Here is a 13,740-nt window from a genome sequence, read left to right on the forward strand (position 1 = left end):
TGCCCTGTACTGCATTTCTAGCCTAAGATTTGCAGCTGGAGTGACTGAGTTACCTGCAGAAGGCAGTGTCCTCAGTTCCACTAGAATTGAGAGAAGCTCCTGAACAAGCCTGCTACTCCAGTTTCCTAGAGCTTCTATCATGCATGATAAAATTGGATATGAAAGCAGTTTTTAAACTAAAGCTCTCAAGAGCTTTAAGAAAGCTTATGGAGACAAGCAGGATAGCCTCTCAGACCAGGAGCATTGCTGGCTGGTCAGTCACCAGCAAGGTGAAATCACTAGCAATTAAGAGAAATGTTTGCTCACACTCAATTCAAACACCCCCTTTGCTCCAGTCAAAAGGGATCAGGAGAGCTTCTGAATTCATCCAAAGTCAACACGTTTTGCTGTTTAACAGATCTTTAATATCAGTAATGTGGGAAGTGACATCTCGGTGCACAATAGCACAGAGACTACAGTTTTGGAGGTTCTCCCATTTCAGACACAGAAAGGAAACATGAGGAAGAACATGCAATCAAACAATGATCAGCTCTAGATACATCATGAGGTTTGGTCCAAAAAAACATTGAAACAATTAATCCAATTACTGCAAACATAGCTTCTGTGAGTAAGGTTAAGATACTGCATTTGTAGTGTTTCCATTGTGCTTTCCTTCAGCGAACCAGCGGAGCCTGCTTGAGTGAGATGAGGACTGAACGCATGCGGGACACATCTTTTGCCTGCTTACTAGACTTGGGATTAAAGTCACAGAGCTGAGCCACACGTTCCCACTCAGTGCCCGGAAAAATGTCTTCTGCATCATTCACAAAGGCTTCTTCAGCTGCCCTAAAAGCAATGCAATGCACCTTGTATTAATGCCCAACACATAAGGCACTCCTTCCCTCTTACAGGATGCAGTTTCTTTCAGCATGTTTCATAAGAAATGTGACCTGACAGCTGCTTGTGGACATTATGGCTACTTAAGCTCCCACTACCCCAACCCTGGAGATGAAAGTAGGTTGCAGTAGTACACTATGCACAAGCAGTGCAGAGGATTGCTGTGTAAAATGTTGGAATACAGGTGTTTGGTTTTAAGAATAGTTACTGAGTCTTTGCCTAAGGAGTCACCACACACCAGGAAGTAAGGTACTCCTATGTAGGCATTTTATTTATGGAGAAATGCCCAAGTCTTAACTACTTAAGCCTCTGCCACTTGATGGCTTATACTGGACACTTGCCAACTAGAAATTTACAACTCCCTGCAAGCATGTCTTAAAAGAGATTCCATTTGAGGATTTAAATCGGCCCCAAGGCCTACAGGCCATCATAAAACTATCTGCTGATGATTCCCAATGCTGTAGTGAAGCAGTATGAATCAAAAGGAATTTAATTCATGAATCCCATGCTTGTCGGTGCTATAGACTAAAGCATATCTTGGCAGAGGGGATGACTCATCTGAGGTCAGCTCACATGATAAACACATTTTTCCTGCTCTCACCTTAAGGACACTTTAAGGAGGCTTTTTACATTATGCACAGGTTAGTGCCAGTGGCTTCCCAGCTGTATCCTTTTGGCACTGCTATGCTGTCAACAGCATTGCTTCAACGCATAGATAACACTCCAGCATCTAGTTTATGTGAACTGTGGGGCCCTGGTAGCTGCCTGAGTGCAAGAGCAGTAAGCGTCAAGAGATCAAACCAAATCCATCTACTCCAACAAGCAGTACAGAAAAAGCAGTGAAGATGACTCTCCCATGAGGGTTCAGCACTGTTCACAGGGATGGTAAGGTTACAGACACCACTGAAGACAAGGGTCACTACAACACTGCTACTTTATGTGACATGACACTTTTAAGGGGCAGTGAAGATTTTTTTACTTAACTGTTCTAGGCTGTAGCAAGGATGATTTATGTTTGTGCTTAAAGGTGAATAGAAGAAAAGAAACAAGGAGAAAAGTTTAAGTCAGATATAGAAAATGAGAATGAGTTTAATGCAGATGATCAGCTGGCTGAACATGCACTACTAGCTTAGTCTACATTCAGGAAACAGGCTGCCAATTTTATTCTGCAGCACTTGTACTGCACATTTGCATTGGATATATCAAAACAAGGGTTTTACTGGAAAAAAATCTATCAAAATCAACTCCAGGACACTTCAGAAAAGTCAAACACCACCTGTAAATCCATCATTTCACAAGTCTTGGTTTACATCCACCTACAGTTAGGTAATGAATTCCACACTGGACCTTCAATATTAATGCGCTCAAAGCCACACCATGGCTCACCAATACACCTTCTAAGGTGTCACCTTAGAATCTGTGACATGGCCATCTTTCAATTCAAGTCTACAAATTAAGGGAAGAAATTAAAACACATGAACAAGCCAATGAACATTGCAATCCTTCCACCCCACGGAAACTAGCATACTCACTGGGGCTTGAAAGTCATGGCTATATTCTCATTGATCCATTAGGTTGGCAAAATGTCTACACAGAGCTGCTCCTAAGTGTCCTCCCAGCAGCTAATGCTGATTTTCCAATACCACCTCCTTGTACTTTTCATCTGTTCTGTAATAGCATCCTAATTCTATATGCATGCACCTCTTCTACCCTGATTTATGGCAGGTGATTACTTTCTACCTTCCTTGGCTTGCAGAACTTTATGTGCAAGCATTGCTTGAATCTTTTTCTGATTATGTAGGCAAATGAGCACAGATCAGGAGCTCAACGCCTGTTACAGAGAATACAGAGTTAAACATTGTGCTTCTCTGTGGAAGTGACTAGGACTAAATACAGCACCCATGTGAGACTGCAGACACTAACCCATATACCCAGCAAAGCATCTTGCTAAGCAGTGTTCACGGGCCCAGAAACAACTGTAAACTCCTACACTACTGAAGTCATTACCAAAATTCCAGTGGTATGTATACTGCATGACTCAATCTGAAAGTGCTGGATGTTGTGCAGATCCCTGTTGTGCAGGGATCCTTACAGGAAAACTGCACTTAATACTGCAGATCAGAGTCAGTCCAAAAAGTAAAGGCTATTTACTTATATTAGCTTATACTGCCCTAAAATATTCAGAAGTCACCTTCAGACATTCAGCACTATTTCTAATCTTCCTCATTACCTAGTTGACTAGCAAACAGAATTAGTAGTTAAGCAACATACACATAACCAATCACGTCAGCGAAGGGTTGTTTGTAGAAAGCTTCATCTGCCACCCTAGGTAGCAAGTAGTCCAACAGGCAGGCAAGCAGGCAGGAGAAAAGAGATAAGGATGAGAAGTACAGAACACAGCTGAAGGCAGTTTTAACAAGCACATTAACCTTGTACCACCTAGACTTACTGTAACAGGAAAGCAGCTACCACATGGAATGTATCAATTAAGCCATTGATTCAGAGGGGTAACACAAAAGCTCTGCTGCATCCTAGAAGTTGCAACCAGCTAGTTTAGGACTAGAGTCCCAGTGTTAGCATTAGGCTACTTCCAGTGGACAGAAACTATCATTAGGAGAGAGACCTCACCAGGCTGATGAGAATGCCAAACACTCCTTCTGCACAACACTTGTTAAATGGACCCTGCTCTAGAATGCATATCCTGCACTCAAACACTGGCCACAATAAACCTATGGGGGTATCATGAGCTCTGGACACCAACTAGACTCTTCTAGCCAACCCTGTTTCCCTTTCTTGGCCCAACCAAAAGACTGTAGCTCAGTGAATGGAAGTGTCAAATCCGTAATTTTGTAGGAAGTGAAGGCCTCCTTTCTTCCTTTAGTAAGAAGTAGAGTCTACCTAGGACTCTACTCAAGACAAACCTGCTGCCCATTTTGATAAGAAAAATGGTGTTTCAAAAAAAACGTTTCATCTTGAAGTTTGTGTGTTCCCAAAGTATACAGAAGCTCTGATGATTAACTGGACAGAATGACACTGGCAACCCTAGGTCAGAAGTAGAGATCTAACTGATATTGTCAGTACTATCATATTTACCTTTTACATAGTTTGAAGTCAAAATTCCACAGGGAACCTCTAAGAAAGTGTAAGAGCTTACTAGACCAGCAGCCAAGTCATTAGTTTCTGCTCCAGGGCCCACAATTAGACAATTCAAACCCAACATACAGTGTCAGCATTTAGTTCTTCACTAGCAGAACTGAGTCAGGTTATTTCTAAAGTGCTTCCAAAAGGAGCAGCCAGAGGTTTTAAGGTATCTAATGAAATAACTTGTAGCAAAGACTAACTAGAAGGCCACTTGCATGTGTTCTAACGCTAGCAGGTAAGATTGTCAGTCTCAAGGTAGGTAATTACAGTCACTGAAGACCTGTGCAGCTAGTAGCATGCAAACAAGTGGGTAGAGTAAAACTCTTTCTGGCCATGTTCAAACTTTGTGTCTTAAGGAATCTTCAGTAATTCTGGTTCGTTACCCTAATGCTTTCCTCTTGCTATTCTTGGACATTTAATCTAGATTCTAAGAAAACTTAAAAAGATAGTCTACCACTGGAGACCCATTTCTTAGTAGGAGAGGTTACTTTAGTGATCTGAAGGACTAATGCCTTAGGACATACTAGAAGTATTCTAACCTCTCTCCCCCATTACTTTCATATCCAGTACCATAACTCTTCAGATGGCTGGAGAAACCTTACCTGTTGCTCGCTTTTGTTTTCTGGAGCTTTTCATCTTGCCTTGCATACCACTCTTCCAACTCCTTTATTGCTTTCTCTTTCCATTCTGCTTCCTGTTTTCGTGAGTTCGCATCTGAATATTTAAGAATTGATTTGTCAGTCAGTTTGTTCCAGCTGGATCTTGCTAACATTTCAGCTGACGGCTCTGGGTGCACTTTAGTGCAGACAGTTGCTTGATCTACTCAGGTAAGGGTTAGGAGATTTCCTGATTTAGGCCATGAGAACTCTTAAGTACCATGAAAATTCAGAGGATTAGCTGAACAGAATGCCTGTGCTGCATAATTGGGACAGTCCACTTCAGTTTAGGATAGGCATTTGTAGACTAATTCAGATTCAGTAAGTCTGTTTGCCTGCAAACTGTTCAAAAACAGAAAGTCACCTTGCTATGCTAGTGTTAGAACAAAGCTCAGTAAAGCCTCTGTGCTTCGATAAAGTGAGGGAGCCTGGCACTCAGCATGCTTTTACACCCAGCCTACAGTTCGGGACAAGCTCATCCGCTGTAACTAGCCTAGAAGAGGAGCAACAGGCTCAGCTCTATCTAGAATCACATTGTACAGAAGGTTCTGTCCTAACAATTTCAAGCAAAGCCTCCTCCCTAATGTAAGTGGAAAACATACCAGTTTGTAGGCTCTTAGAAGCTGCCCACAGGTAGGTACCACTGCATTTGATAGCTGTATGTAGTTTAGTTACTAATCCATTACTTAACTTAGCTATTAGATTAAGATCCGTGTGACAACAGATGGCCTCAGCAATTACAAAATGAGCAATCTTTATCCCTTGAAAAAAGTGCTGATGGCTGCAGTATTTATTCACTCTTTTCTGCTGATAAACTGACAGAAAATGAACAGCTTTTATTTGTAAGTAAAGGGCAGGCCACACAAATACTCTTAAGGTTCAGAGAGCCACTTGCTTGCTGACTCCTACATGAGTATTAAGTCTGCTTACTGGAAGACTCATCCAGACTTGCTGCTCCAACTCAAGGAGCATGTTAGATTCCCAGGAGCCAGAAGCCATGGTTCAGAATTCTGCTCCTTAAGAAGCTGCTACTAAGTTACACAAAAGCAAGAACACTACTACAAAAACACCCTCCTTACCAAGTTGCTCCAGACGCTCCTTTTGCTCCTCTCTCCACTTACGAATACTCTCTGGTTCCGACTGCAGTCGATCTACTTGGGATATGGCAGCATAGGAGTCTGTTGGACCATTAGTCTCCTTGAAGGGAAGGAATAGTAATGTCATTTATACATGACAACCGAATATTTCAGATAACTGCCTGCAAGTTACATAAAATTAGACTCTATTTGAACCGAGCACAACACATTCATCTGATGTTATACCGCATTTCCACCATTAACATGTAAAACGTCTTGCCACAAATTACAGCAGGATTGAAGCAAATTAACACAGGACTGCCTCCAGCAATCAGGGTTTAAACACAAATTCAAGTTGACTGGGAAGTCAAACTGTGCCAGAGCTCTACACCTGAAGAAAGCAGAAGACAATGCCTAGCACCTCACTATACAGTTGTAGGCCTAGAGATCCTACAGCTCCTTTCACCTTAAATATTTGCTGTGAAAGTAATTTTTAATTTTTTTATGGTTTTGTGCATAGAATTTTAAAATGTTCTCTGTAACTTATTTGTCTACTTCAGAGACATTTGCAAGCTTAACTGATATTAAAAGCCAATGTCCTTTAAAGACATACAGACATTGGGTTGCTGTATGCAGCTTAGAACACGAGGCATTTCAACATTTAAGCATCAGAACAGTGTGAGTACCAGCATACTTTTTACTATACAATAGTTCAAAGACTTGCAGTGAATAGGGCTATCATTAATACACCAGATTGGCAAAGCTAATGAGAGGGTGCTCTTAAGTCCAAGAACTTTTATTGGTTCACCCTACTCTTAACAGACCTAAGAAATACCACTCCTATGAGTACCAGATGGATTGCAGCTAATGACAGACTTGGCTGCGTCTTGCCCCTCTTTAGACCTCCTGTAGCCCTCAATGAAGGAATAATGCAAAGAGAAGGAGCTAGGCTGGTGCAACAGCACCAGGCTTCACATGCAATTCAAAACAAAAAAAATTGGCCAGTTGCAGGTAGCCAAAACAAAAGTTACATATAGCCCACTCAGTCTGTTCTTCCTCATTAAGAGGAAGCTCTATCAACCAAAGCAGCTGGTCGCTTAGAATTGCAAACACAAAATCAAGGTATTTCATCTGCCTTCTGTTGTATAAGGAAGCACAAAGGGCCAGTAAGATACAGTTTTCCCACCAATCTCACAGCAATAGTGAGGATATAAAAATGTTAGCAGCAGGGAAAGCTGTTTGTGCCTCCACAAAGCTCAGTATTCACTTAAAGCTCTATGGAGAAGTAGCTCAAGAAGCTGCCCGCTTCCCAAGCATTCATGTAATCAGGGATATCCAGCCAACTCTGATACCAGGCAATGACAATGCCTTAGCCAAACTGGTGTGAAATTCAGTTACAACACAGTGATTGCCTTAGCATGCCTCATTCCTCCCTGACACTAAAAAAACCAAGAATCTTCTCCTTTTGTCATTAGGATGGCTGACTAACATGCTTTCATACTATGATTGAACTATTTAGCCAGCAGCTTGATTTCATGCAACTTTATGTCACTAAGTGTATAATGTTTTCAGTCAGCTCCTTGTAAGACCAATCTTGGTAAGAAAACCAGGACACATGAATTATCTTTAAAGAACAAGCAATTCAGACAACTCTGCTTTAAACTAGGTAGTCAGAGCATGCTTTCAGCTTATTAGCCAGTGGCAAGTCAACATTAAGTCATACCACAGATCCTGTCAGTCTGCTTACAGTGGTTATGTCCCATTAAGCCATAATTCAAAATGGACTGCTGCTTTAGGTTGCCTCTAAGTTCAGAGGAGGGGCATATTAAGAGCATTAACGATTTTATGAGATGAGCTATCAGAATAGAAGTTCCTCTTCAGAGATTAGATAGAAGTACATTACAGACAAGAAGTGGGAAGTTATTAGTCTAGATTAAGGTAAAGTTCTCAGAGTAGAACAGCACATTCTAAGTACAGAATACTTCTATCTTACCTGATAGACATCTCCATTAACCACTCCATCAACAGCACCTGTAAAGAAGTGACTATAGTTTAGCCATTTGAGAAAAGACAGAACAGCCAGATTTACTGATTTCAGTAAGTTGTATGGAAAGCTTTACTAGAGTATCTAATGTTATGATTAGTTATGCAAATGAATGTTACATGACACCCTGCAGGGTCACTTTCTTATCTCTGCACTTTTCCAGATAGGCACAAGAAACCAAGTGAGCCATTATTCTGCAGAACCAGTAATAAAAGACTATTTCTTCATCATGAGCTCATGCTTCAGACTACATAAACAGCAGAGCTGATACTGCTGAGAAGCTGCTACAGACAGCGTTGTAAAGTTGTTCCCACTTTCTCCTCCCTGTCTTAGAAGCTGACTACTAGACAACTGTTCAGAGGTTAAGAAGCGTGACTCCCACTGTTCTAGTCTCTACCTGGAAGATTAACAATCCTGCAGCCAACACTTAGAATTCTTATCCTAGTTTGGTTATTTAGTCCTAATTCCTAATCAGCTCAAAAGATATAGCTCACATTCCTGGCAAAGTCACCTTTCTGCTACCTTCTGTGATAACATGTTTGATAGCTTGCACGCTATCACACACCAAGATTTTCAAGAACTGCTAAATCTCAGCCAGTCATCTCTCTGGAACAGTGCTGCTATGTAACACCTGCCTGTGTGATATAAACAAGTCATATTAACCACTTGTCTCACCCATAATGCTACCATGGATAAACTTATCACACAGAAGTGTTTCTGCCATGTTAATACACTCTTCAACAGAAGAGACTGTACCAAAGACACCCAACAGTAAGCAGAAAATCAAGCTATTTTGCACCACTTTCTTAAATAAGATAGGTAATTCACCTAGAACTAGAGCACTCTGCTGCTGTATCCTCTATTTCTTTGTGGCTATGTATGCCCCAGTTTCACGCTAGTGTTAATGGCACACAGGAAGCTCTTCATACTCCTTTATTAGGGAACTAGGCAAGTATTATTAAGACCTTATCCCTGAGCCCCGAATAGCAATCATTAACTGTATTAGGTAGAGGACTGTAAAGTCACCAGTTCAAACATGGTAGTTAAGTTGGATGATACTAGCCTCCAAGAACAGTTACTAGCTTCAGTACAGGAAGACTCAAGTTAACAAAAACTAGCTTTTCAGTTATGAGAACTAGACTCCTATATCTGAAAGATGGAAGCTACTTTGATTGCTACTCCTCTGCAAGGTACAGGAGCCAAAAAGAACTGGTTTGAGAGGCACATAAAGCTAACGGCATCTGTCTGCTTCACAGCAGCCACCCTGCGCATCACTTAGCCTCCATCTAGAAGCCCTCTCAAAGCAGATTTGTAGAGATCACTGCACATACACTGACTTGGGCAGTTACAGCTACAATTAACACTTCCACTAAATAGGTTTATGAAGACTAAAGCCCACAAAGAAAACATGCTTACACTTCACTCTCCTTCAGTTTAAGCCCATCTGTGCTACATATGCATGCTGCAGCCATTCACCTTGTTTTGACAGGGATGGAATTAAAGCTAAGCCAGGGTCTCTAACTCATACTGACATTAGCAGCTTGAATAAGCCAGCTGCCCACTCTGCCTGCCTTGGAAGAGCAGGGAGCAATTCACACGCTCAGACAATCAAGCTGGAGACACAAGTTTATCGCTACAACACCCAGGAGAGGCTAGCCTTTAAATATACGTAGTCCTCATCTCCGGAAGGAAGGCAGTTCTTTCCTGAGAGAGACGCCTTGGGAAGCACTGACTCACCAGCTAGGTGAGAGGGCTAATAAGTCTTGAAGATTCTTCCAAGAACTGTGATAACATGATTAAGTTTTCTTGTTACACCGAAAAAACATTCATTAAGGTCTTCAGTACTCAGGCTGGTAGTCTGCTGAGATAAAAGCAACAACATCATTGCTGAGGGCTGCAGCTGAGATAAACAGATGTGTTTGTCTTAGGGCCACTTTTCTTCTGCATAAAAAACAGCCACTAACTGGCACAGAGCTAAGTGTTTCCAGAGGGCACCCAGGACAGATGCATTAAAAGTATTAAAACAAACTTCCCATCTGTTTTGAGCTCCCTAGAACTTGTGATTAAGATGCAGAGTCAGCATGCTGACCAAGCATACTGCAAGCAGAAAAGGAAATGGCACTGTACCAGCACACTGTCATATGCCAATGCAAGTATGCTAACGGGAACCAGACCAATAGTCAAACATTCTCTGATTTCAGCTCTCCAGTCTCAGTGTTTGTACAATTCAGAATGAAGTCTAGAAAAACTACCTGCTTGCCAGCCTTCATATCAGTAATCAGTGCTAGTTGTGTATCATATATCTTTGTCCACAGAAACATGTCATTTCGTACCTGACTTCCCACAAAAAAGCCTACTGTTACGGCTATCATCATGCTTTCATTGGCCATGAACAATGAGAGCTCTCTACTGGCTCCAGAGTCCATCCAATTCTAATCACATCTTGAAACTCCTGAAGTTAACATTCCACATTTAGAACTATTCTATTTAGTAATGATCCACATTCCTTGGTCTTTGCTTCTGAACTTAAGATAAAGTTTTATTTCTAAGGGTACTGTTGCAAAGAACATGTCCAAACATTTACAGTTGTGTAACGCATGCTGACAATGGGGTAATAATGAACCCAGCAGAACACAGCAACCCAGACAGTTTTTAGAGTCTAGAAGGGTTCAGAGAGGATAAGCCGTATCAGCTACCTCGCATTCACAGGAGAGAAACAATAGCCAAGCTTGCCAGAAACAGGCAGCTAGAATCAGTGCCCTCCACATGTACTACAGCTTACAAAAGAAAGGGCTAGGTAGCCTGAAGATAAATACAACAGTTTTGTCACTTCAGTCCTACAAATCAACATAGGGCTTCAGAGGCTTATCACAATGATGATCAACTACTCTGAAGGCAACTACTTGCACTAATACCAAACTCAGTACTGCTTGGCATAAAAGGAAGTTCGCTTAGCCTTGTTCACTAGCCTCTCTGAAGTCTTACTCTCAATGCAAAAGACAGCGGCTATCAGAACAGTCAGAGGCAGGACTTTGCAGAGGTAGCTCTTCTAACACAAGTCCAACCATTTCCTAATGCATGGATTAGTTCCTCCTGAGGTCTTCCTATCCAGCTATGTTTTGGACAATATCCTTATGCAGGAGAAATAAACTTCAATATGACCATACATAAAAGTATTTTTTATGAGCTACTTTTAGCACCTCTTTTAAACAATAAGTACTCTACTTCTTCATTGTTACTTTGAGTGAACTAGTAGCTATAGTTAAAGCAACAGAAGAACATAACCAAGTTTAATATATTCTGGCATAAGGTTAAGTAACTTCACCACTCAAGGGCTAGTTTCCCATTCTTTTTCTCTGGGCATAGATCATGCTTCCCCTTCACTTACTCTCATCCATAAGAGGATGAGAAAGAAGAATCTTCTCCAAAGTTTTTGTTTAGATAGTTATGCAAGAAACTGAGGAAGAAATAGTTTTCCTAGCCATAACTCATTCTCATGCCTGTGTGCAAAATAAAGGTAGGCAGGTCAGGAAGAGTGCTTCTCTCCTGTGTTTTAGTTCTAACCTGCTGTCATACTAAAACCCATTAGAGTTGCCTCATTTTCAATCAACAGGCTAGTTACTAGACCACACCTTCCTCTATCTCCAACAATGCTGTGCTGTAAGAGCTTCTGTAACTTCCCAATAGATGTAATATTCTCTTGTAAACAGAAAAATAGGTTTTTCTGCCATGAGCTTCATAATAATGCCGTATCACTACAAGACAGCAAATACAAGTTAAACAGATACTATCCCTTTATTATACCTTTCTCAGTGCTACGTTATGGTCTCTGAAGCCTCAAGATAAACTAAAAAGTTATGACTTTTGGCCCAGTATTTAGAAAGAAAACTTATCCAACAGACCTGTAAATAAGGAGTTCAAAAAGGTTACGGTTAAAAAAAGTAAATCCACAAATCCCTGATCACGATGCTTAAGGATTTACATAAGAATTTGTATTATTTCAAGAAGAAATTTGCATTCACCTATTTAACTTAATTACAAAACAGTTTAATAAACTAAGATGCACCAGAGCTGTCTGATATTTGTTAGGATACTGATCAGATTATAAGAAATCTCAAACACAAATGGCAACAGAAGTTCATTTGTCACCACGCCTGAACCAGTACATTTTGCACTGCTGCAGTCCACACTTTTTAACAAGGAGGGAGTGAGTACAGGCTCCAACAGTCAACAAATGGATATTCTGTTAAAAAATAGGACCACCGAAAGTCCACAAGCACAATCTGCTATGCCTATTTAACAGGCCAGAGCATAAATGCAATCCCAGTGCATACAAGAAAGCAAGATGACATACAGATCACACCTAGACTTCCGAGATCCTTAGATCATATTATCATATTCATTATTTTATGACCCTCTTTCTAGAGAAAGTTCTCCAATAACAGTTCTGCATTCCGTGACAAGTGTACTTACGTGACTTGAGAAAAAACTCTTGAAAAGCAGCTTAAGAAATACTTTTACATATCAAGCCAATCTAGAAGTCTTTAACAAGTTGACTTTTTGACAAGGAATCACTCTGCAATAGCCACATTGCATGCATGTAGAGAAGGTATGGATCTAGTTGGTTCTACCACCCTGTGAGAAAGGCCAATGTCAGAGTTTCCCTAAAGAAATTAGTCCTCAAATGGCTACTTTAATGTTCCAGAGTCTGTTTGGAATGTGAAGACCATATAAGGCATAATGCTTGTCTGAGGCTTCTGAAAGTAAGAGAGGAGGTGTCCACTGTGTCTGCTTCTGCATTATACATAGAATAAGGAAGTCAAATTATGTCCGATATCAAAACAGGATGGTGTTCTGATTAACAACTATCCCGGTGTTCTAGTGCTTGAGCAAGTTACTCCCCTGTAAACAGCCCTTTCACAGGAAGGACGTAGTCCGTATGTTTTGAACTTCATGAATGAGCTGACTCGAGGAGCTGTGCTACCACTAAATAAGCACTGGAAGCAACAGGCCTCTATTACTCAGTTTATCTAGTTGGGCTTTATTCCAAGAGATACTATGAACCTGCATCCTCATACATAAGATAGGGAAGTTATTTCAGAAATCAGGTTGCATAATGACAACTTAATTCTAAGAATGTTCCAACAGTGAACTGGGGAGCAAAGTTACTTGACTTATTCTGAAGAAGAGTGGCATCTTCCTGAAGTGACAAAGGACTATCACATGAGAGCAAAATATGTTCCTATGGACCCAGTGACAAGTACAAGCAAAGTCTTCCAAGAGTGTTGAAACATCAGTTAAGTGCAGCAGCATCCGACATTCACAACTCCTTTCCACTCAGACTTCAGTTAAAACCCCCAAGTCTTTCGTAATCAGAAGCTTTCATTCGGGGCTGCTTTAGCCACTGTTAGACTAACTGAAAACACGCTAACCTCTAGTTCCCAACATACTTAGCCACCCTCCTCTGAATATAACAGTGTTCTGCAGTGTCAGTTTTCTTATGTTCAGTACAAAGGTTACCAAGGAACAAAGGCTCGACGCTCACTAAAATTAAACATTAGCTCAACTGCTAGCATACTTTAAGGCTAAGATCACTGCCTCTGAAGACAGAAACACAAGTGGCAGAACACAACATATTGACTTATTGTGCTTTCAGTGGATCTTCATTTCAGGCAGGCTCCTGGATTAGAAGAGATCAGAGTTACTCAGCAATGTTCTCAGCAGGGTACACTTCGGCAAGCCTGGGCATCCAGGCGTCTTTAGGAGACACAAACACCACCCCGTCTGAGAGAGCAGGGAGATAACTTACACCCACGACGACCAAGGCGGCACGCCTGCGCGGCCCAGACCTAATCCCGCGACCATCCCCGGACAGCCAGGCCCCGCTCACCGGCGACGTGTGCTCGGGGCAGAAACCCGAGGCGAGGGTCCCGCTCCCTCCCAGCCA

At 41.4% G+C, this 13,740-nt stretch overlaps 1 protein-coding gene across 1 annotated transcript in view; it reads right to left on the reverse strand.

Annotated features, from left to right (window-relative positions):
• Positions 1-381: 381 nt before the first annotated feature.
• Positions 382-13,740, reverse strand: part of CLTA (clathrin, light chain A) — a 14,435-nt gene continuing 1,076 nt past the window's right edge. Inside the window, exons 2-7 of the mRNA XM_009331533.1 lie at positions 13,710-13,730; positions 7,743-7,780; positions 5,753-5,870; positions 4,620-4,731; positions 3,148-3,201; positions 382-825 (exon numbers count right to left, since the gene is read on the reverse strand). Coding sequence (XP_009329808.1) covers positions 654-825; positions 3,148-3,201; positions 4,620-4,731; positions 5,753-5,870; positions 7,743-7,780; positions 13,710-13,730 — 515 coding nt within the window. The 3' untranslated portion in view covers positions 382-653. The remainder of the gene's footprint in view (positions 826-3,147; positions 3,202-4,619; positions 4,732-5,752; positions 5,871-7,742; positions 7,781-13,709; positions 13,731-13,740) is intronic.

This window comes from Pygoscelis adeliae, unplaced genomic scaffold, assembly GCF_000699105.1.
Source record: "Pygoscelis adeliae isolate BGI_AS28 unplaced genomic scaffold, ASM69910v1 Scaffold289, whole genome shotgun sequence".
In the NCBI taxonomy this organism is placed as follows: domain Eukaryota; kingdom Metazoa; phylum Chordata; class Aves; order Sphenisciformes; family Spheniscidae; genus Pygoscelis; species Pygoscelis adeliae.